The 24,442-nt window shown below is 41.3% G+C and overlaps 1 protein-coding gene across 2 annotated transcripts in view; it reads right to left on the bottom strand.

Moving 5' to 3' along the window:
- Positions 1–5,976: 5,976 nt before the first annotated feature.
- nAChRbeta1 (nicotinic acetylcholine receptor beta1) overlaps positions 5,977–24,442 on the bottom strand; it is a 38,317-nt gene continuing 19,851 nt past the window's right edge. Inside the window, exons 1-7 of one of the 2 annotated variants that reach the window (XM_011149233.3) lie at positions 12,717–13,189; positions 12,204–12,340; positions 11,888–12,042; positions 7,854–8,192; positions 7,320–7,697; positions 6,869–7,184; positions 5,977–6,766 (exon numbers count right to left, since the gene is read on the bottom strand). In XM_011149233.3, coding sequence (XP_011147535.1) covers positions 6,602–6,766; positions 6,869–7,184; positions 7,320–7,697; positions 7,854–8,192; positions 11,888–12,042; positions 12,204–12,340; positions 12,717–12,774 — 1,548 coding nt within the window. In that variant the 5' untranslated portion in view covers positions 12,775–13,189 and the 3' untranslated portion in view covers positions 5,977–6,601. Of the gene's footprint in view, positions 6,767–6,868; positions 7,185–7,319; positions 7,698–7,853; positions 8,193–11,887; positions 12,043–12,203; positions 12,341–12,716; positions 13,190–24,442 lie in introns of those variants that run through there. The other variant, XM_011149234.3, reaches the window with a different exon arrangement.

The following is a 24,442-nucleotide window of genomic DNA, read 5'->3' as shown; positions in this document are numbered from 1 at the left end:
GAGCTTACGTCTTCCATCTGAACAACGCCGCCTTGACATTCTTTTGTATGTACACTTTTCTAAGTGTTAAATAACAACTGTTTTGTCGTATTATATGATAAACATTCATGCAAAATTATATTAATTATTGTACATTTTATATATTCTCAGTTATTTGCATATTTGCAGACTTCACAAATACACGTATATTATAAATAAAAATACAATGTAGGATAATTAATATATTAACTTGAAATTTCTAATAATTTAATTGCGTATGATAAATTCTGAAACAAGGCATTCGTACACAGAAGTCGTCACGCGGGTGCTGATTATAGTCGGTATTCGTATACACAGGTCGTCGCGAGATGCCGATTACAATCGGCGCTCGTAACGAAAGGGTTAACATAGTTCTCTCGTGAGTGTTGTACAAAAGTAGTTTTCCTGCTAAGGGATTGCAGCTTAAAAATAAGGTATTATATATTTTTTAGTTTTGTGGGAATTTTATCCATCGAAGAGATTATGAATTTAATGCTTTTTTCTATGAGTTACGTCTTCAGCGTGAAGTGCTTTGGGGGTTGTTTTCGATATAAGAGGTGGAGCTCAAAAATCATAACTACACTGTTTTAAGAGTTTTAAGATAAATAGCTTCTAATTTAGAGCCCATCGCCGAATCTCTTTTCTTAATTTTAAGATGTAGGGGGGCTGAGTAGATATGCATTCAACCCCCTCACCTATGAACTAAAGTTCCTGCTCATTGGTACAAGCTCAAACTTTTTAACTTGAGGAGTTTCAGAGCTCATAAATAGCTCCTAATTCTGAGCTATTCGTTTTGTGGATTTCACGTGATGGGGGGGCAGCTGCACACAGGTCAGGTTGAGTTGCTGCGCGATATTTATAACCTCGAGAATAATGCATTAAGGATATTGATTAGCTCGAGACTAAGGGAGAATACTTTCAACCGGCTACCTCTCCAAAACGTTGCAACCTTACCTGGTCCCACAGTCGCTGATCGAGTGCCCCGTCGATTATATAATCGATAAGTTCGCCACTCTCTATGGGTATGCGATTCGCCAAAATCTTCTTGCTATGGTTATACTCGCTGAATGATTCCCCGGTCTGCCACATTCTCTGCTCGAATTTTTTTCTTGGTGCTCGTATACTCGAACGATGGTCGAACAGTCGTCTCATCCTCTCCAAGAGATCCGTGGCGCTTAACACGATGTGCTCCGGGCAAGAGTTAAATCAGTTGAGGGCTTTCCTCCTTAGTCTCGAGCTGACCAACACCCTTAATGCATTATCATCGAGGTTATAAGTATCGCGCAACAAGTCAACCTGCTGCCTCCATCTCCAGAACTCGCCACCAGCGCATCGAATTCGCCCAACAAGTTTCGAAGGCCGCCGGTCTCTCCGCTGCTGTGGTCACTCATGATAGGACTTCGACTCGTCATCTGTCTTCTCAATTCTGTCCCTCTTCTCATCAATTCCAGCTCGCGTTGGAGCAAATCGAACGAGCTTAAGCTCGCAAATGGCGTCGCTATTCCGCGCATCATTCCGCCGCTCTTCTTCCTCGTCCGCAGCGTCACTCTCGCCGTGGGGCCCAACGTCGTCTCCGCTCGCGCACAACTCTTCTCCGCCACCACCGAGCGCAGCATTCAGAGCATCGGAGTCGTTTTCTCGCAAACGCAAGATCAATTCGGCGTTACGACCTCGTAGGAGTTAACGAAGCCACCTTAGATTTGCCTATCAGAAGGCTGACTGTGACGTGACCTGTCGTTGCAACAACTTTCAAATAAACTGCAGTTGCGTATGCGACGTTGGAAGCGTCGGAAAATCCGTGTAACTCGGCGCGACGTACTTCGAAACCGAATCCGGTCCATCGGGGAATGCGGAGCTCGCGCAGCGACGACAACTTGGTGTAGAACCTTCGCCATTGCGGGAGTAGGGAAGGAGGGAGCATGGAATCCCAGTCGAGCCCTTCTTTCCATAATCGTTGCATGAAGATTTTTGTTGTAATTGTGACAGGTGTGACCCACCCGAGCGGGTCATACAATCGGGCTATTGCGGCTAGAACAGAACGTTTGCTTTTTGGTATGACATCGTCCAAAGTGACTGCTAATTGAAACACGTCCTGAACGGGATTCCATGTCATTCCGAGGATCTTGAGTGTTTCGTCGGAGGATAAGGATTTGGAGCAGTAGCGTAGTAGGAAGATTTCTTGACCGCAAGAGCTCTTTAAGCTGAAACTTGGTTGACAGGTCTCCGACATCCTGGTTCCAAAGAGTGATGCTAAGAACAAGCCAAAAATCGTCTGTTTCGCCACTCTTGAAATCCGACTTGAATTTGATGCTAAACGATAGTTATATATAAGACATTAATGCTCTGAAAGTTTCAAATTGAGTCCACTCTATCTTCAAGATATGATGGGTAAAAATTCTGTCTCTCACGATATTCTTTCTCTGTGCCGCCTCTCTTTCTTCGGCTTGCTCCTTTGTCTGTTTCTTCCAGCTCCGTCTCGCTCTCTATCTATTTCGTTATCTATCTATCTCTCTATCTTTATCTCTTTCTTTCTCTCTTTCTTTCTAATCTCTATTCTCTCTGTTCCGCTACTCTCTATCGTTCTCTGTATCGTTCTTTTTACCTGTCTGCTCTCTATCGTTCTCTCTGTCCGTCTGCTTTCGCGCACATCTTAAAAGAGACGCCCCTTTTTCTCTGTGTTCCCTCTTTACATAGCTAATACATCTTCCTATACTAATACTTCTGACTTCCTAATAGATCTCTCTTCTACCTAACCGAAAATCATAATACGAGGGTAGTTTGATAAGTCAATGACTTTTTTAATAAAAGATATTTTTTTCGGCAAATAAGCGTTTTATTTCTCAACGTAGTCTCCTTTTAGCTCGATACATTTAGTCCACCGTTTTTCCAATTTTTTATTCCTTCCAAATAATAGGTTTTCTCAAGGCCCTCAAAATAGGCGTTTGTTTCAGTGATGACCTCTTCATTCGACCCAAATCTCTCACAGCCCAGCCATTCCTTCAGGTTTGGAAACAGGAAATAGTCGCAGGGGGCTAAATCTGGTGAATATGCTGCATGGGGTAGCAGTTCGTAGCCCAATTTATGGATTTTTGCCATGGTGACTACACACGTGTGCACCCGTGCATTATCCTGATAGAACAGCACTTTTTTCTTCGCCAAATGCGGTCGTTTTTGCTTCAAATCAATATCGAATCTGTCCAAAAGCTCTGAATAATATTCGCCGGTGATCATTTTACCCTTTTCAAGGTAATCGATGTGAATGATACCGCGTGCATCCCAAAAAACTGTGGCCATGACCTTGTTGACCGACAGACCCACCTTGGCCTTCTTTGGTGCACGTTCACCCGAAGAAACCCACTGTCTTGATTGTTCCTTGGTCTCTGGTGTGGTGTGATGGATCCATGTTTCGTCTACGGTAACGAAACGGCGCAAAAACTCGTTCGGATTGCGGCTGAACATCGCCAAACACTCCTTTGAAATGGTCACACGGTTGCGCTTATGGTCGAGTGTGAGCAATCGCGGCACCCATCGCGCGGATAGCTTTTTCATGTCCAAATATTCATGTAAAATGTGATGTACCCGTTCAGTTGAGATGCCTATAGCCTCAGCCACTTCACGCACTTTCATTCTCCGATCATCCAATATCATTCCATGGATTTTATCGACGATTTCTGGCGTGACGACCTCTTTTGGGCGACCTGAACATTCGGCGTCACTTGTGCTGGTACGACCACAACGGAACTCAGTAAACCACTTCTTAACCATTGAAATTGATGGTGCAGAGTCCCCATAGTATTTATCAAGCTTTGCCTTGGTTTCGGTGATGGTTTTTTTACGCAAAAAATAATGCTTAATCAGCACACGAAATTCACTTTTTTCCATTTTCGTTAAAATTCACGAGGTTGTCTGCTTTCAATGGCTGTCAAACACTAACTAAATGGCGCAACTTGCCCAAACTTGTACAGTAGTCTATTAATAGATGGCAGTTGACGGGAGCAGTGCTGCATTTAAAGTTACTGCGCGGAAAATTCAAAAAGTCACTGACTTATCAAACTGCCCTCGTATCTTACATTACCATCACAGATCCGCTGCTTGTGAAATCTTACATGAAATTTCAGTATCACAGCGGGAAAAATCATCACATCTTTGTGTTAGCAGATAAGGATAAACCTGGTAGAAACACGATTGTCGAATATTATTGTACTTGCGAGAGCGGTTCACGTACTGTCGGATGTTGCAGCCATATAATGACAATTATATGATATCTCGGCTACGGATAATACAATGGGATCGATATACCAAACCCTGATATATGCAATATGTCAATAACCATTCCTAAACAGCGAAATGAAAGGAGTATATCAAATCGTATACATGGTTCATGCAACGTGAGAGGCACGGGGACTCACGCTAATCAAATATCATCTGAAATGGGTCAGAACAGTTGATAAGGATGTTGATGCACAATGCGAACTTTGACTCATCATATGTTGAAGATAAAGAGTGGGTTCAATCAGAAACTTTCAAAGGATCAATGTCTTATATATTGGGTATACAAATTAGTTCGGTCCGTTTTCAAAAGATGGCTCCGGCTGTTATGAACGGTTCATAGTGACTGCCGATTTTGGCGGTTTCAGAGAGGTTAGACATCTGCCAATAATATTCAGTTTATATCGCTTTTAGTTTCATACAAAAACCTTGCTTTTTACAGTATTGAAAATGTCGAATTTTGTGTTAACCAAGCGGGAGGTTTTAATTTTCTGCTTTAATTGGAAGAAAAGTGCAGCTGAAGCCCATCAAATGCTTGTTGAAGTTTATGGTGACGCTGCTCCAACTGATAAATCATGTAGGGAATGATTTCGACGTTTCAAGGATGGAGATTTCAGCATCGAAGACAAGCCTCGCTCTGAACAGCCAAAAAAATTCGAGGACAAAGAATTAGAAGCATTACTCGAAGAAGATCAGAGTCAAACGCAAGAGGAGCTTGCAGAATCATTGGGAGTGACTCAACAAGCCGTTTCCGTACGATTGAGAGATATGGGAATTATTCAAAAACAAGGAAATTGGGTGCCTTATGAACTGAAACCGAGAAACATTGAAAAGCGTTCTTCATGACAACGCTCGGTCTCATGTTGCAAAAGTCGTAAAAAAATATTTGGAAACGCTCAAATGGGATGTTTTACCGCACCCGCCGTATTCTCCGGACATTGCTCCTTTTGATTATTTGTTGTTCCGAAGGATGCAGCACGATTTGGCAGGTCACCGGTTCACTTCTTTCGCAGATATCGAAAATTGGTTCCAAACTTGGATTGCCTCAAAAGACGAGTCATTTTCTCGAGATGGAATTCGAAAATTGCCTGAGAAATGGGAGAAAGTAGTAGCCAGCGATGGAAAATACTTTAATTGATTTGTTCATTCATTTTGTTTTGAAATAAATATATCTTTTAACACAAAAAAACGGACCGAACTAATTTGTACTCCCAATAACTATCATTTAGCACCAAATTCAAATCGAATTTCAAGAGTGGCGAAACAGATGATTTTTAGCGTTACTCTTTTGCATAAGAAGAGAACACCTTCAACTATTAAATCGAAAATAATTCCATTAGATTGAAAATTTGAACAGTCTTCAGCTAATTTAGCTAATACACGAATTTGCAATAGCTTCAAAGTTTTATGAGAAGACTTCCCAGGCCATTTGATTATTGGATGATAGATTCTCGGAAATGATATGTTTTGTCCGTTTCTCATGATGAGCCAAAATGGGTTCTTTTTACCCATTACTCTTTAATTTCTTGGAAAATATTTAAAATTAGAGACGGAAAATTTTATTCCAAATATAACATATTTTTTTCCAGAATTTTTCGCACGTTAATTTTTTTATAAATAAATTACTTGCATAAATTTTATAAATCTGACATGAAATTTGTAATTAACGATCTGAAAAGTCTTTATATTGTGTATCTGATTTATATTTATTCAGTCTTACACTAATTTACTCCTATATAGCAGTCATATTGGATCTGACATTTAAAATTTTTGAAATCTGACTTCAGATTCTTCAGTAATCTCAGTGGCCCAAATAACATAGAAATTAAAGATTTCACGGAATTCAGTCAAATAGAAAAAATGTGCCACACAAAGGGTTAAGCGTGTCGCGGTGAGATAATCGAAAGATAAATAGCATCGGGGAAACAATAATCACAGAGGCACAGAGCCATGATTAACGTTAATGGAATTATCCCTACCTACATAATTATGTACCATTTCGATCGCATCGAATTTTGACGGATCCAACTTTTCGGGAGAAAGAACCGTATAATGTGCAAATAACGGCAAGGAAGAACGGCGAGTGGAAACATTCGTCAAAAAGATCTATTACTTAGCATGGAAATTCGTAAAAAGATCCTGATGATAGAAAAATGATTATCCGTCGAACGGAACGTTAAACGTCCGCGATTGGAAAGGTGATGGTTGTTTGCACGATGACGCGCAATCGATCTCGAGGGAGACGAAATGAGAACGCGCTATCTCGCGACGATGGCACATGGCTTGCAACAGCGACTCGCTGCGGCGAGGCGGATTATTTACCACGGTAGATCTCTATGATACGGTCCTGGTCCACGTACTCGAAAATGTGAGGCGCGTCCATTAAGATCCCTATGGTGCCGGCACTAGTGACCAGGAAGAAGATGTAAAGTTGCAGTCGATCGATCACCATCGCGACGTATTTCCAGTCTTCTCTCGTCTGAAAGGAAAATGGAGGTTGTAGGAGAAAGAGGAAGATTAGGGGTGTGTCTCTTGGAAGCGTCAAGTCAGCTTATAAGCAATACTCGCGAAATCGACATACCTGTATGTACAAGTCCTCGTTTCTAAGATGCTCCGCTATGAACTCCACGGCCTCAGTAGCCTTGCTGGCTTCCGGATTAAGCAGCACCGAGTCTGAACTCTCGGACCCTCTTCTGTCGCCCATGCCCTCACCACCTCCGGCACCGCTCGAGCTGCTAGTGGTATGTTGCACTTTGCGGTTGATCTTGCAGTTAGGATGATGCAGGTCCGACAGCTCCATCACCTCCATTTTCTTCGCCGGCAGCTTTGGCACCTCGGTCGGGCTTCCCGAGTATGTGGAAGCTGGCAGTGTCACGTTTGGTATCTCCATCATCCACCTAGCGAAATCACGAATGTTCATACGAATGGCAAGGTGAGTTTTAATCACGTGCACGCAAGCTAATGATTCGTTCATCACGAGTGCGATTATCTCTTGTTGGTAATATTGCTTAAAAAAAAGCTAATACTCGCACCTCAGTCGTGTCTTTTTCGGTCGTTTCATCATCAGGATCCTCGGTAGATACTTGAGGAAGACCTTACGTATGAGTTGCGGCATCCTGTGGGTCCGAGGCCCGCGGAAATTCCAGTTGATGATGATCACAGTCACGAGGATACTGACGGTGTTCATGATAAAAGTGAAGAGCAGGTATTTGGCTATGAGTGGCAGCACCAGAGAGGTCGGCGGTAAGATTTTGCTGACCAGCAGGAGGAACACAACCAGAGATAGGAGAATACTAATGCCCAAGGTGACCTTCTCGCCGGCCTCCGCCGGCAGGTAGAAGACGAGCACGCAGAGGAAGGAGATGAGAACCGTCGGCAGTATCAGATTCACTGTGTAGAAAAGCGTCTTTCTGCAAGAAGACCTCGGGCATTTAGCAAACTCGAAAGTACGAGTTAGCTTCCAACAAGAATCTCTAGAGTTACGATTATAGAAAAACGCGAAGTCAGATACGAGATTGACGTAGAGATGATAATCGATGAATATCTGCAGACGAAAATATGCGAACCTGCGGATAATTATGTAGAAAGTGATGTCGGTCTCCGTGGGGAAATCACCTTGATAAGTGTTGAGATACGCCGGCACGCTGATGATGTCCCACGTGCCGCTCTTCCAGTAATCAGACAGGTCGACAAAATTCTTGTCGTTGTAGAGCGCGAGGGAGACCTGATCACCGTTGAAGGTCCATGAACCGAACTTCATGATGCACGTCTGCTGATCGAACGGGAAATACGTGACGTCGATTGTACATGAACTCTGATAGATCGCTGGCGGCACCCAGAGCACCTCACCGTTCGGGTATATGAGCACATTGCTCTTGTAACGGACCTCGTAATTGCCATCAGCGCTGTAAACGATATTCCGAATATCGTCACGTCGACCGAACTGATTTGATTATATAACAAATGAAAAAGAAGCTCGCTCTTTTTATCTGATAAGCAAAGTGGTCGCAATTTAAGAAAAGCTGAAGCTTAAAATGCTGAAGAATCAACATTTTCCGCTAATAATCGAGGCGATCGTAATGTAGGAAAAGCTGAAGCTTAAAAATGCTTAAAAATGTTGAGAAACTGATAGCTTTTTATTTTACTTTTATTTTTTATTTGATATGATGATGAAATAAGGAAATTAATAATTAAATTAATAATTTTAGCGGAAATTAATAATTAAATTAATAATTTTAATAGATATATATGACAGATTAACATGGAAAGCGCCATTCCTAAATAATAACAACGTTGCTAAACAATCAACGAATATTTCTTCGCTCTAATAAATATCGTCACGTCGATCGAACTGATCAGATTGTATGACGAATGAAAAAGAAGCTTTTTCAACTAATAATCGAAGCAATTGCAATTTAAGAAAAGCTAAAACATAAAATACTGAAAAATCAACATTTAATTTCCATTGATAACACAGCTCCACAAAAAAAAAGTGGTCGGTACCTAAAACCGGACAAGTATATTCTTATGTATTTTGATCCGCTGAATCCGAATCTGAGGTCAGAACTGGACAATTGCTAGCTTGATCGTCCCTGACCTCAAAAAACTGATCATAACTTCACTTAACAAAATTAAGCTGTATATGATTGAATTCAGTTTAAAAAATGCTACAATTCTTGTTATTACAAAAATTTTCAATTTGCAAAAATAAAGATGGTGGGAGGGAGATATAAAAAAATATAATATTTTTAAGAAATCTAACTACACAGTTGTAAGGAGCGTCAAAAACCATACTTGGTTCTAAAATATTGATATCCCTTCGGATAGTTTCGACCCATGTATAATAGCGTCTTGTACAACTCGAGAACTTTAGTGCGCTGTGACATGTCACGTAATAAATCTGGACTCAGCTTGAATTAACTTTTATCTGAAATATTTTTTTGTATAGTTTCTGAAATATACTCTCTGAAAACCAGATATACCGATCTTATAAGTTTACCTTGTAGGTTAATTAAACCTTGTAGGTTAATTAAACCTTATAGGTTTACCTTATAAGGATAATTTTAACCCCTAAATATGATATTGGATAGGTATAAAAAAATATGTGTCTCTTATTTTTAGCTACTCCACACATATAATATATATATATTATAATATATATATATATAATATTATATAATATATATATCAGGTGTAATAAAAAGAAATCCATTATTTTTGCATGAAATTGAAGGCTTTAATTACCGTAGTTAGAATGATCCGATTTAGGTCAAATATGCGCCGTTTTGTTCGATAACTTGTTGCCATTTTGAAGGTAATTTCATTATGCCTCTCTCATAGAAGCCCTCATCCCTATTGGCAAAAAATTGAGACAGTCGATTTTCACAAGCCTCTCTTGAAGCGAATTTTTCACCAGCAAAATTGTTCGCCATGGACAGGAACAGATGGTAATCACTTGGTGCCAGGTCCGGACTATAAGGTGGATGCATAAGAACCTCCCAACCAAGCTCCCGGAGCTTCTGGCGAGTCACTATCGATGTGTGTCTGGCGTTGTCCTGATGGAACACAATTCCTCTCCTATTGGCCAAAGCTGGCCGCTTCTGGGCGATTGCTTCCTTCAGACGGTCCAATTGTTGACAGTACAGTTCCGAGTTAAGAGTTTTGCCGTAGGGGAGCAGCTCATAGTAGATAATTCCCTGCCAATCCCACCAAATACACAGCAAAACCTTCCTGGCCGTCAATCCTGGCTTGGCCACCGTTTCCGCCGGCTCACCGCGATTCGACCACGAACGTTTTCGCTTGACGTTGTCGTAAGTCATTCACTTTTCATCACCAGTGACCAACCGCTTCAGAAATGGGTCGATTTTGTTGCGATTCAGCAGCGATTCGCAGATGGAAATTCGGTCCATGAGGTTTTTTTTCGTTAACTCGTGTGGCACCCATACATCGAGCTTCTTTTTGTATCCAGCCTTATTCAAATGGTTCCAAACGGTTTTTTGTGCAATCTTTAGCTCTTGGGCAATCGAAACAGTGCTTACATGACGGTCGGACTCGATAATGTCCATGATTTTATCGATATTTTCGACAATTGGCTTTCCAGTGCGTGGTGCTGTTCCGGTAATTTCGATATCTTTGATATCGAAATTACCGGAACAGAATCGACGAAACCAAAATTGCGCGTAATTGGCTGTTACAGTATCAGGACCATAAACACTATTCAAATTTTCAGCCGCTTGGCTTGCGTTTTCGCCTTTATCGAAGAAAAACTGTAAAATATAGAGTATTTTCTCTTTGCTAGTGTCCATCTTTGACGCGCACTCAAACAAAACTGAGTCAACTAATCACAAAACTGTCAGAAAAGTTTTTTTAGTACGAAATCTCATCTTTCTAACGCCATCTAGTGGAGCTCGATCGGACTTATACAACGCGAGCTACAGATAACTAAAGCCATCTATTGGAAAAATAATGGATTTCTTTTTACTACACCTGATATATATAATATAACATATATAATATATGTTGTGGAGTAGCTAAAAATAAGAGACGTGTATTTTTTTATGCGTGCCCAGTTTCTTATTTAAGGGTTAAAATCACCCTTACAAGGTATATGGGTATACCTGGTTTTCAGAGAGTATATTTCGAAAACTATAAAAGAAACAAAAAAATGTTTCAGATAAAAGTTGTATGGTTTTTGACGCTCCTTACAACTGTGTAGTTAGATTTCTTAAAAATATTATATTTTTTTATATCTCCCTCCCACCATCTTTACTTTTGCAAATTGAAAATTTTTGTAATAACAAGAATTGTAGCATTTTTTAAACTGAATTCAATCATATACAGCTTAATTTTGTTAAGTGAAGTTATGATCAGTTTTTTGAGGTCAGGGACGATCAAGCTAGCAATTGTCCAATTCTGACCTCAGATTCGGATTCAGCAGATCAAAATACATAAGAATATACTTGTCCGGTTTTAGACACCGACCACTTTTCTTTTTTGTGGGGCTGTGTAATAGAAGTGATCGCAATTTAGGAAAAGCTGAAACTTAAAAATTCTAGGAAATCGAGAAGTTTTGATTTTATCGGTGTGATGATGAAATAAGAAAATATTTTAGCGGATATATGTGTGATAAATTAACATCAAAAGTGACGTTCCTGATTAATGACAATAGTGCTAAACGATCAATGAATATTTCTTCGCTCTATTGAACATCGTCACGTCGGCCGAACTGATTTGATTGCATGACGAATGAAAAAGATGCTCGTTTGTTTTAATTGATAACCAAAATAATCGCAATTGAAGAAAAGCTAAAGCTTAAAATGTTGAAGAATCAACAGTTTCCGCTAATAATCGAAGCGATCGCAATTTAGGAAGAACTGAATCTTAAAAATTCTGGGAAATCGACAGTTTTTGATTTTACTGGTATGATGATGAAGTAAAAAAATATTTTAGTGGATGTGCGCGACAGATTAATATCAAGAGCGACATAATCAGGCACGTCGCTTTTACTAATAAAAACGGCTCTAAAGCCGTTGTTATCAGAGCGCTAAAAAATAAACGAACATTTCTTTGATGAATATGTGCAAGTAACATGTTCACATACTTATTAAACAGTACTATGTCCGGTTTCCACACTTTGTCGGGCGGTAACCTGAGGACGCCGATTCCGCCGTAATCCGCTTCGTCCCACTGCAATTGATAGTCCATCCACACGAATCTCAGCCATACGTTCGACTTCATAATCTGGTTCTTTTCGTTCTGCAAAAATTGACGACATTTAGATAAAGAGAAATTAAACAGAGAAAGAAGATCGCATGATCTAATACAGTCTACACGGTCGAAACTTTCGGCCTCCTTCGCCGTCCGACGGATATTACTTCCCAAACGCGTCAAGGATAAGTAGGACGAGATGTTCTTACCACGTTGATCAGTTGCACGAAGGCGAGGCCGAATCTCACGTGTACCTTCTCCGTCATGTTCTGCACGGGCCGAATGAGTTTATTGTACCCTCGGAACAAGTCTCGCACCAGTCGCTCCTCATCCTCGGAGCACAAACCTGCAAGCAAGACGAGCAACACAATTAGGACAATTAACAAGAAGCGAGCTGCATTCCTGCTCGCACGAATTCGGGAAACTCGCGAACACACAACGTTCTTCCGTATATGCGCTCCAGTTGACTCATTCTGCCTGAGCTGCGTTCGGCGAGCGCGCTGTCAGCACTAAAGCATCATCCTATCTTTATCAGCCATTACATATATGTATCATAAAGATGAAACGCGCTAATAATTTTAATAACGCAATTCTAGTTGTTGGAAAGTGATCTGTCACTGCTACATCTGCTACGGCACGACACCATCCCTCTAGTACGTTTCACGAGTTTGCTTAGGCCTGAAGTCGACAGGAGATTCGGTAGAGATGGGCGGTGCTCTTACCGACGCACAGGATCGCCGAGATCAGGAATAGCCGCGCGATATACAAGCAGAAATACATGTTGGATGGGCTCGTCGTACAGTGGGAGCGAGTCCCACTGGAGTTCCAGCGTGTACAGGGCCGATAGCGCCGACAACAGCAGCACCACCACCGCCGCCTTGTTCAACGCCAGAAACAGCACAATCTCCGTCACCACTGCCGTCGTCACCAGCCTCGTCACCAGCGTCGTCACTGCCGCTACCGCCTCCAGCGTGGATCAATATGGAGCGCAGACTCGGACAATAATTGTATTTCCTTCCTCACAGTCTAGCACGTCGGACCCACCCTCGACGGGCGGCTGCGATCTTAGTCGTCGCGCACTTCCGCGATCATCGAAAGCTCTTCGTTGATGATGATCACCGGGAACTTGCCGTGCGATGGACGCGTCGGGAGAATCGCGAGAACCGCTCGAATGGTTCGACGCGAGATTTTCGACGCGCCGGGTTGGACTGAACCATCCAGACGGCTTCGCATCCAGGGGTTGCTCCCTCTCGTTGCGGATGCACTGTTTTACCGAGCGATTCTGGAGTATCTCGCGGATGACAGAGTCGTGTATAGGGTAGCGGAGTTCCACGTAGATTTTTGGAGTCGCTGCTGTGAAGCTTTCGCGGAGGCCGCAATCCGATACATCTCCTGTTTTGTCGCATTATTTCCTTTTTTCAGCTAGGACCTCTAAGCACAGTCCGAAGGATTATTCTCACACACAATTGTATATCCAAGGTGATTCAAAATAAGGTTCAGGACTTTAAAGGCAGATAATATTCATAAATTGGAGAAAGAAAGTCCTAGTAAACATGGGTCGAAAAATTAATATTGTCAAGGTTATAAACAATTTTTTTTCTTTATTTATTCTAATTATATATTTATTTATTTTAATTTATTTATTTTAATTTTTTTTTATTTATTTATTTATTTTAATTAAAGCGAATGACTTATTCGCTTCTGGTGCACGACCGCACATGAAATGCATTTCTGTCGTTTCTTGATTAGAGTAATATGATGTCACTATGAATAGCTCTTGTAACTGTTCACTGTTCACTGTTTGTGATAGCTCTCTGCAACTGTCCACTGTTCACAAGGATATGTGACTAACAATTGCTTGAGGAAACATGTGCATAAATGAGAAGAAAATAGATTTGTATTCAGAGCAAGAGCAAGAAAACTTTTTTTAGGGACTCCTTTAAAGCATGCTGCTCCCTTCGCCATTAAATGACATAGACAAATTATATCAGAAAATACAAAAACACCGGGACCAAGTAAGCCACTTGCTTCAATTAAAATAAATAATTGTTCATAACTCCGACAATGTTAATTTTTCGACTCGCGTTTGTCGGGACTTTCTTCCTCCATTTTATGAATATTATCTATCCTTAAAGTTTTGAATCTATTTTTTTAAACACTTTGCATAGTATAATTAGATCACGTACTTCGCAGTGATTGCACCGTAATTGTTAAATTATAATTATTGTAACTATTGAATATCTACATTTGTATGGCAACAACGATTTTCGTGTATTTGTGGCAACAGTGGATGCAGATGGCTCGCTGGTTTAATTCGGGAACGATTGATGTACTATTTCGGCGATTTTGCACGCTATCGAAGTGATCACAAGGGAGGAGGAAGCGATTTTACATACCACAAATTATCGTTAAAATGGTATTGTTTTGTTCGATCTTCCGTGCGACGAGGATTACCCGATTTTATACATTCCGTGCTGCGCGTAAACTTTTGGGCTGCGTAGTTGGAAACTTGCTTTGAGCAAAGCCTTGGCGAAGTTGCAATTATGAATCATTTGGGGACATTTCCTAACTTTCCGGCGACATATATACCACATCGCGGCGAAACGGCAATATTACGCACAAGCGGTCGGAATTATTCAGAAAATATTTCCGGAACTTTCCTTACGCATTAGCCCTCGTTATCATGTATAATATACGAGGGTGGTCCGATAAGTACTTAGCCTACAAAAGAAAAACGAAAATTTTGGAAAAGTGGCGATTTATTTCTCAACATAGTCTCCTTTTAGCTCGATACACTTGACCCAGCGATGCTCCAACTTCTTTAACCCGTCTGAAAAATACGTTTTCTCGAGATCTGCAAAGTAGGCCTCCGTGGCGGCGATGACCTCCTCATTCGACTCCAATTTCTGCCCGGCGAGTGACTTTTTCAAGTTTGGAAACAAAAAGAAGTCGCACGGGGCCAAATCTGGAGAATACGGTGGATGGGGCAGCAGTTCGTAGCCCAATTCGACCAATTTGACCGTGGCGAGGGCGGAGGTGTGAGCCGGTGCGGTGAGCATGGTGGAAAAGCACTTTTTTCTTCGCCAAATGGGGCCGTTTTTTTGCAATTCGGCGTCGAATCGGCCCAATAATTCGGCATAGTACAGCCCTGTGACCGTTTTGCCCTTCTCCAGGTAGTCGATGTAGATCACACCTTGTGAATCCCAGAAAACGGTGGCCATCACCTTTCCGGCCGATAGGACAGTCTTCGCCTTCTTCGGAGCACGTTCGCCGGGTGAAGTCCACTGTTTCGACTGTTCCTTGGTCTCTGGTGTGTACCAGTGGATCCATGTTTCGTCGACGGTCACGAAACGACGCAGAAACTCCTTCGGATTGCGCTTAAACAGCGTCAAACACTGCTCTGAAGTGGTCTCACGGTTGCGCTTGTTGTCCGGAGTGAGCAAACGCGGCACCCATCGCGCCGACAGCTTTCTCATGCCCAAAATTTCATGCAGGATATGACCCACGCGGTCTTTTGAGATGCCTACTGTCTCAGCTATCTCGCGCACCTTCAATCGGCGGTCTGCCAATACGAGATCGTGGATTTTTGTCATGTTATCCTCCGTGGTAGCCGTTTTCGGGGCACCTGGGCGTGGCTCATCAAAAACCGACGTGCGACCACGTTGAAACTCGTTAAACCAATTTTTCACAGTCGCCATCGAAGGAGAAGAGTCACCGTACACAGCATCCAAGCGCTCTTTGATTTCGCTGCGCGATTTCCCTTCCAAAAACAAGAATCGAATCACCGACCGATATTGCTCTTTTTCCATTTTTCTAAAATCCGCGGACACGCCCGCTTCCACACGCGGTCAAAACAAAACTACGAGTCCGATTCGGCTGAAATTTCGACAGTAGCCGTCTACGAGAATGTACTACACGATAGTAAATTTCTCTTGCGATAGTGGCGCCATCGGGCGGTGAGGCTAAGTACTTATCGGACCGCCCTCGTACATCACGTGGGCGTGCCGTGCATTACGGTGAACGAACGTTCATCGATCATGTAATTGTGCATTATTCGCACTGAGTATACTATATTATCGCTAATACACTATGATATTATTGCTTAATCTTTCTCCGACGAGATATTTAAACGTCTCGCGCCCGCGACTCCCGCGGACTTCACCAAATTGAATTTTAAATTCGACGTTATTTACATTTCTATTAGCTCGTTATCCATGCATTACCTTTTCATAGGACGCGATAATCGGATGGAACTCGAAGCGGAGGTCAGTGCAGCGCACGCAGAGATTTTACGACGGCGGCCGATATAATCGAGGTACAAACTTTGTTAAAATAATCCATCAACGTTGTTGTCACTGGAAAGAGACTTCTAGCGATCTCATATAATGGTTATTCTTTTCTTGCTCAAACAGAAACTTTTCTCTCTTTCTTCTTTTGGCTACATATACCGGATGTTTCAGACCACCCGGGTTTTTCGTTAACGCGACGTTTTAGAGAAAAATATTTCAGACAAAAGTTGTAGGGCTTCAAAGGATCTATTTACAGACGCTATGAATTGACCTTGGGATAACCTTGAAAAGTCCAATCAAGGTCAACATAAAAATCTTAAATGGATACCCCAATTTTTTATTACATCATCTTTTTCCAGTGATTAATTTGAACAACTTTTGTCTGAAATATTTTTTTATTTACCTAATATTTTTTGAGATATTTAAGAAAAACTTGATAACTTTTTCAATATTTAACTCACGATATCTCGCTAACTATTTGTCAGAAGAAAAAGTGGTACTAGACCTTTTTGCCCTATTTAGTCTCAAGAATATATTTTTCCAATAGCGCTCTGAATTTGGTTACTTTGATGATTTTGAAATTTCCAAAAATCAACAAGTTAACAAAAGTCAGGGCACTATTGTAAAAATATATTCTTGAGATTAAATAGAGCAAAAACGTCTAGTACTACTTTTTCTTCTGACAAATAGTTAGGAAGATATCGTGAGTTAAATATTGAAAAAGTTATCAAGTTTTCCTTAAATATCTCAAAAAATATTAAAAATGCGAACCCTCTGGCGGACGTCCATTAACCTTAAGACTGATTCTAAAATTATGGAGGAGAGAACCAATCATTTAGTTTCAATAATTTCAATAATAATACAGGGTGGCAGCTTTCCGTGGGCCATCCGTGGTAAGTAAAAAATGTTTCAGACAAAAGTTGTTCAAATTAATTGCTAGAAAAAGATGATACAAAAAAGATGTAATAAAAAATTGGAGTATCCATTTAAGATTTTTGTTAATCTTGACTGGACTTTTCAAGGTTAACCCAAGGTCAAATTCATAGCATTAGTAAATAGATCTTTTGAAGCCTTACAACTTTGGTCTGAAATATTTTTCTCTAAAATGTCGCATTAACGAAAAAATCGGGTAACCCGGGTGATTTGAAATACCCGGCATATCGATACGTGTTAACGTCTTCATAATAATACAGGATGGCCCACGGAAAGCTGCCACCCTGTATTATTATTATCGAAATTATTGGTAAGGACGTTCGCCAGAGGGTTCGCAGTTTTATTTTGGTGTAGTAGAAGCAAATCTGTGCGCGTCAAAATGAATAATCTGACGACGAAAGGAAAGGTCTATCTTATCGAGTGTTTCTTTTCTAGAGGAAAAATATATAGTAGTGCTTATAAGAGGTTTCGTACGATATACGGAACACATAAAATTACGAGTGAAAACACACTGAAAAGGTTAAAATTCATTAATTATTTAAACTTTGGCGTTGAGTCATTCCATTTTTCGGCAATAAATCTGCATTAAAATAATGTTTTGTATTGTTTTTAATTTTATGTAATATGGAACTATGCAAGACCGTAAGCACAATCTGCTAAGCCTTCTGTGCCTGTAGCTATTGAAGAAAATATTGGAGAAGTGAAAAATTATTTTGAACAAAATCCAAATGTTTCCATTTGGAAAACCCAACCTTTTCAAGTGTTGAAAACAACGGTACACGGCATTTTAAAACATTTTCTGAACATACGAGGGTGGTCCGATAAGTACTTAGCCTACAAAAGAAAAACGAAAATTTTGGAAAAGTGGCGATTTATTTCTCAACATAGTCTCCTTTTAGCTCGATACACTTGACCCAGCGATGCTCCAACTTCTTTAACCCGTCTGAAAAATACGTTTTCTCGAGGTCTGCAAAGTAGGCCTCCGTGGCGGCGATGACCTCCTCATTCGACTCCAATTTCTGCCCGGCGAGTGACTTTTTCAAGTTTGGAAACAAAAAGAAGTCGCACGGGGCCAAATCTGGAGAATACGGTGGATGGGGCAGCAGTTCGTAGCCCAATTCGACCAATTTGACCGTGGCGAGGGCGGAAGTGTGAGCCGGTGCGTTGTCATGGTGGAAGAGCACTTTTTTCTTCGCCAAATGGGGCCGTTTTTTCTGCAATTCGGCGTCGAATCGGCCCAATAATTCGGCATAGTACAGCCCTGTGACCGTTTTGCCCTTCTCCAGGTAGTCGATGTAGATCACACCTTGTGAATCCCAGAAAACGGTGGCCATCACCTTTCCGGCCGATAGGACAGTCTTCGCCTTCTTCGGAGCACGTTCGCCGGGTGAAGTCCACTGTTTCGACTGTTCCTTGGTCTCTGGTGTGTACCAGTGGATCCATGTTTCGTCGACGGTCACGAAACGACGCAGAAACTGCTTCGGATTGCGCTTAAACAGCGTCAAACACTGCTCTGAAGTGGTCTCACGGTTGCGCTTGTTGTTCGGAATGAGCAAACGCGGCACCCATCGCGCCGACAGCTTTCTCATGCCCAAAATTTCATGCAGGATATGACCCACGCGGTCTTTTGCCTACTGTCTCAGCTATCTCGCGAGATGCCTACTGTCTCAGCTATCTCGCGCATCTTCAATCGGCTGTCTGCCAATACGAGATCGTGGATTTTTGTCATGTTATCCTCCGTGGTAGCCGTTTTCGGGGCACCTGGGCGTGGCTCATCAAAAACCGACGTGCGACCACGTTGAAACTCGTTAAACCAATTTTTGGCGGTCGCCATCGAAGGAGAAGAGTCACCGTACACAGCATCCAAGCGTTCTTTGATTTCGCTGCGCGATTTCCCTTCCAAAAACAAGAATCGAATTACCGACCGATATTGCTCTTTTTCCATTTTTCTAAAATCCGCGGACACGCCCGCTTCCACACGCGGTCAAAACAAAACTACGAGTCCGATTCGGCTGAAATTTCAACAGTAGCCGTCTACGAGAATGTACTACACGATAGTAAATTTCTCTTGCGATAGTGGCGCCATCGGGCTGTGAGGCTAAGTACTTATCGGACCGCCCTCGTATATCCGTATAAAATAACATCTCAACAATTGCTAACCGAACGCGCTATGACGAAACGTATAAAATTTTGCAAGACAATAAATGGAATGTTTGAAGATGGAAATCTTGATGAAAAATTGATAATTTACATAGATAAAACACATTTCTGGCTAAATGGCACTAAAGACAATTGTTATATAAATCCAAAGTAATGCCAAATTTAATAGTAACTATTAAAAGGGTCATCAATAATATTAAAGACAATACGTTAGAAAAGGTTTTTATCAATTTTCGTGAAATAATTGAGTTTTGTACAAATTCAGATAGTGCGCATTTCGAAAATGTTTATTAGTAGCTTATTTGATCATTAGCATATTTTTTATAATTTATATATATAATTTATTATAATTAATTTTATCAACAAAATAACTGATAAACTAAACCTGATAAATTAAAATTATTTAAAATTTTATTTATATCCATTAAAAACTGCAGACTTCCCTCTTTTCAACGCAATCTTTACAATAATTGAATACATTTGAAAATGACAATTGATTAGTTTCAGCAACTTCCCATGGGACCTGTATTTAAAATCCTGTATTTAAATTCCTAGTTCTGAATCCTGTGGTTTCTTAGTTCTTAAATCAGAAAACTAAAAGTACGGAAACCTCAAACCTCGAATCTAAAACCCTAAAGTCCCAGTTAATGACGATTTAGAATAATTTGAAATTTTGAATTTCTGAGTCCTTGCACTCGCTTCAGCTTTTCCATTTCTGGAATCCTCCGTTCCTACCAGATTTCAATCATCTGAATTTTTAAATGCCAAACCGCAAACATCGAAAAATACGAAACTCCATAAACCTCGCCATTCAATAAATCTGTCATCCCATGACTCATTTTTTTTCAATTTCAAAATTTAAAGATACAAAGGTATCAGACTTCTGAAATTTCGAAATTTCAAGATCTTTAGAACAAAAATTTAAAGCGACTCGATGAGCGTATTGAATATTTTGATTCTCGATTTAGTTTTCACAAATTCTCGACGATCCTTAAATCTGTTATTTCCAGAAACTAAATTTTATATAAAACTAAAAGTAGGGAAATTTCAAACTTTGAACCTAAAATCCTAACGTTCTAATTAGATTTAAAACAATTCGATGACAATTTTAAATTTCTGAATCCTTGAACTCGTTTCGGCTTTTCCATTCCCGGAATCCTCGGTTCCTAGATTTCGGTCACCTGAATTTTTAAATTCCAAACCGCAAACATCGAATGATACGAAACTCCACAAACCTCGCCATCCAAGAAATTCGTCGTCCCATGATGTCCAAAAACGTCACAGCTCTAGATCTAAAAATATCCAACGTCTCCCAGCCAGAAACCAAACCAGCACTGTTTCATTGCAATTAACAATAACAACGCTCCGTCAGTTGAAAGTATGTTGACGACGAACCGCGCGCCCGTCTCGTTGCAGATAATAACGAACCAGCTGAAGAGCGAGGAGGAGAACACGAAGGTGACGAACGACTAGAAGTTCGCGGCGATGGTGATCGACAGAATGTCTAATCATTTTTACTCTGTTCATCATCATCAGTTACCATCACTGTCCTGCTGTCGGCGCCGCATATTATCGTTACGAGTTTTCGCAAAAGAATTAAGTTTTGAGATTTAGATGGTGCGCACTTTAAAAATACAATACTTATATACTTATCACTAGTTTATTTAATCATTAGCATATTTTTCATCATTTTTCATCATTGCAGACCTTCCTCTTTTCAACGCAGTTTTAACAATAACTGAATACTTTCGAAAATAACAACTGATTAGTTTTAGCAACTTCCCATGAAACACTCCATATTACTCGTATTATCGGAATGATCGCAGCCGCCATACGCAATATCGCAGCTGGCATCGGCTTGAATTTGTATTCGCGACGTCATAATTCCGTGATTACGATAAAGCTGGCAATGGACGATTATTTAGGCAGTGTTGTGCGCCGACGGCGACGTTCCAGCGCGCCGGGCTCGCCCGACATCATCAACGATGATTCATGTCCCGCGGCGGAAAAGATTTTCATTGCCCGGGAACGGACCATAGAAATTTATATAGAGACGCCACGTCGACGACGACCGTCGGCCGTTTGGCAATTCCACAGGAGTCGTAAGAGCCCGGTGAAGGAGTGATCGACGGCGAGCCGTCGGCCGCTGGCCGGGAACAATAACCGCGGAAGGTCCGAATGGACGGTCGCGTGTAATAACGGCGCACGTTCGCGCGAAATAACAACGAGGTCGCTGGCGAGATCCGCGAGCGATGTTTGACCCACCGCCGCGGCCGGCTAGTCGACAATGCTATTAATTCGCGCGCACCGTCGATCCGCCGCAAAGACGCGCGCGTTCAATGGCCGAGCCGACGCGAAATCCGCGCTAATCGGCGCTAATTGATACCGTACAAGCGACGTGAGCCAACAACGACGACCGACGTTCAAATAATGGCCCGCGGCCCGACGTGAGCCCCAGCTCACGATTGAAAGTAACCAATTGTCCGGCCGAGTGGCCGAGTCAATGGCGGCCGACGTTAATTAACCGGAGCAAATTCAACGCTAACCGACTCTAAGCAGCATTAAACGACGCCGAGCAACGTCGCCGGCGATAATGCCGCTCTCGCGCGCGCGCGCGTACGCATGCTTCGATAACGCGTTATTGTTTGACCGGGCGCGCCGCAATCGCCCCGTGCGACCACGTCGAAGCAGTTTCGTGTGCGACGGAGCGCGCGACTCGCGCAAACTCGCCGTGCGTCCGCTTTCCTCCCAACGAGTACTTTTTTTTTTTCAGGAAAAATGTTCACAGTCGCCAGCACAGTCCGCCGCGTTTGTCTGCACGTTTGCCGGGCGGGGAACCCTTCAAAGACTAACGTGGCGTAACTATCGCGCGCGTCACGGTACAGAGAATCTACGCGCTCGAAAATAAACTCGTCGCGAATGATTTGCGCTTTATCTCGTTCGACTGCCGAGCGCCGGCCACTCTTCGCACGCGGGATTTATGCCTAATGTAAAAAATCGCGTTCACGAGGAGGATAAATATGAGAGAAAAGGAGAGGGAGGAAAAGAACGCAGCGCGGATGGATTTCGTGAAATATTTTACTTTCACGCCGCGACTCGGCAAAGTTTGCCGAATACGTGCTTTTCACAGTTGTCGCGCGTGGCTGCCAAAATCATATCGATTCAAAAATTACACGTATTTGCGGATATTAACACTTTTACGGCCTCTGTCACGTACATGCCTGTCACTTTGTTCTGCGACGGTTGTCGCTTTACAAAGAAATATTTGTAGATAATAATCGTTTATAAAACTGTACTGTTGTAGAGAGTACAGTGCTGCAAAAAATAAATCATACACCATTCAACAAATTAAATTTGTTAGTATAACTATTTTTTAACAAGCAAATAGGATATTAGATACAAGAAAATCAAAGTGCTTTAAAGTATTTCAATAAAGAATATATGAATAATATAAAAATATATGAAATAATAAAAATTGTGCTCAATTCTTTTATTAAACATTTATTATTCAATGTTGTTATATTTTGCTCTGGACAAATAAATCATACATTTACATAGTATAACGTAAGGAACTGTAAATATTTATATTTCGTTGTTTTAATATTACTCGTCATTCTATTGTTTGTTTACGCTTTATCTATGATTAGAATTTGTATGTTTGGAGTCAATATAATAGCTGTGAAAAATAAGAATGATGTCACGAAAATAAATCTCTTGATAATCGAAATTTGGTTATTGGCGACCGACAGAATGATGAATCTTTTAGAATAATTGCTAATAAATACACAATTTCTATTGGAACAGTGCAGCATATCTGGAAAAAATATGAAACATATGGGATGGGCAAATTATTCCGAAAAAAGTCGGAAGCGAGTTACAACTTTTCGTGATGATACCAGAATCGTTCGAATAGTCAAATAAAATTCGAAGCTATCATCACGAGACATTGTGACGAAGTCATCACTTTGAGTGATATTCAAAAGGTTTTAGCTCAATGTTCAGCAAATAGTTATTAACAAAAGAAGTTTGACGATTATACCAGTTATCTTTCGAAATAGTCCGGAAAAAAAAAAGATTAAATATGATTATATATTAGGTGTACAACTTTGCTTCCGCCGTTTTCCTATAGATGGCTTTAGCGGTAAGTAGTGGTCGAAATAAATAGATCATAGACGTCATGCAATAAACTTGGGCATCTGTCAACATAACCCCATAGAAACATTAATCGATTTGTGTCTGCATCATAAAGTTATTCTCGATTGAAAATGTCAGTTTACGAGCCAAATTCTCGTCATTTGCGGAAGGTTTTAATTTTCTGCTTCAATATGAAGAAATCTGCGGCTGAAACTCATCGAATGCTCTCAAATACTTATGGTGAGGCCGCTATTAGTGAAAGAACGTGTCGTGAGTGGTTTCAACGCTTCAAGAACGGTGATTTTCACGTCGAAGACCGGCATAGCGGTGGAAGAGAGAAGGTTTACGAAGATGCAGAGTTGGAGGCATTACTTAATGAAAACTCATGTCAAAGTCAAGAAGAATTGGCACGATCATTGGGAGTGACTCAACAAGCAATTTCAAAACGCCTCAAAGACATGGGAATGATTCAGAAGCAAGGAAATTGGGTGCCGTACGAGTTGAAACCGAGAGATGTTGAACGACGTTTGTTTGCTTGTGAACAGTTGCTTGAAATGCAAAGACGGAAAGGATTTCTGCATCGCATTGTGACTGGGGACGAAAAATGGGTTCATTACGATAACCCCAAGCGCAGAAAATCATGGGGATATCCCGGCCATGCTTCCACGTCGACGACCAAACCGAATATTCACGGTTCCAAGGTCATGCTCTGTATTTGGTGGGACCAGCTAGTGGGATCGCTAGTGTATTATGAGCTGTTAAAACCGACTGAAACAATCACAGGCGATCATTATCGAACGCAATTAATGCGCTTGAGCCGAGCATTGAAAGACAAACGGCCGCAATACAACGAAAGACACGATAAAGTGATTTTGCAGCATGACAATGCTCGACCCCATGTTGCGAAAGTGGTCAAGACATACTTGAAAACG

The sequence above is a fragment of the Harpegnathos saltator genome, unplaced genomic scaffold (genome assembly GCF_003227715.2).
Source record: "Harpegnathos saltator strain DR-91 unplaced genomic scaffold, Hsal_v8.6 scaffold354, whole genome shotgun sequence".
Lineage (NCBI taxonomy): Eukaryota > Metazoa > Arthropoda > Insecta > Hymenoptera > Formicidae > Harpegnathos > Harpegnathos saltator.
The sequence above is the reverse complement of the archived record's forward strand: the minus strand, read 5'-3'. Positions and strand labels throughout refer to the sequence as shown.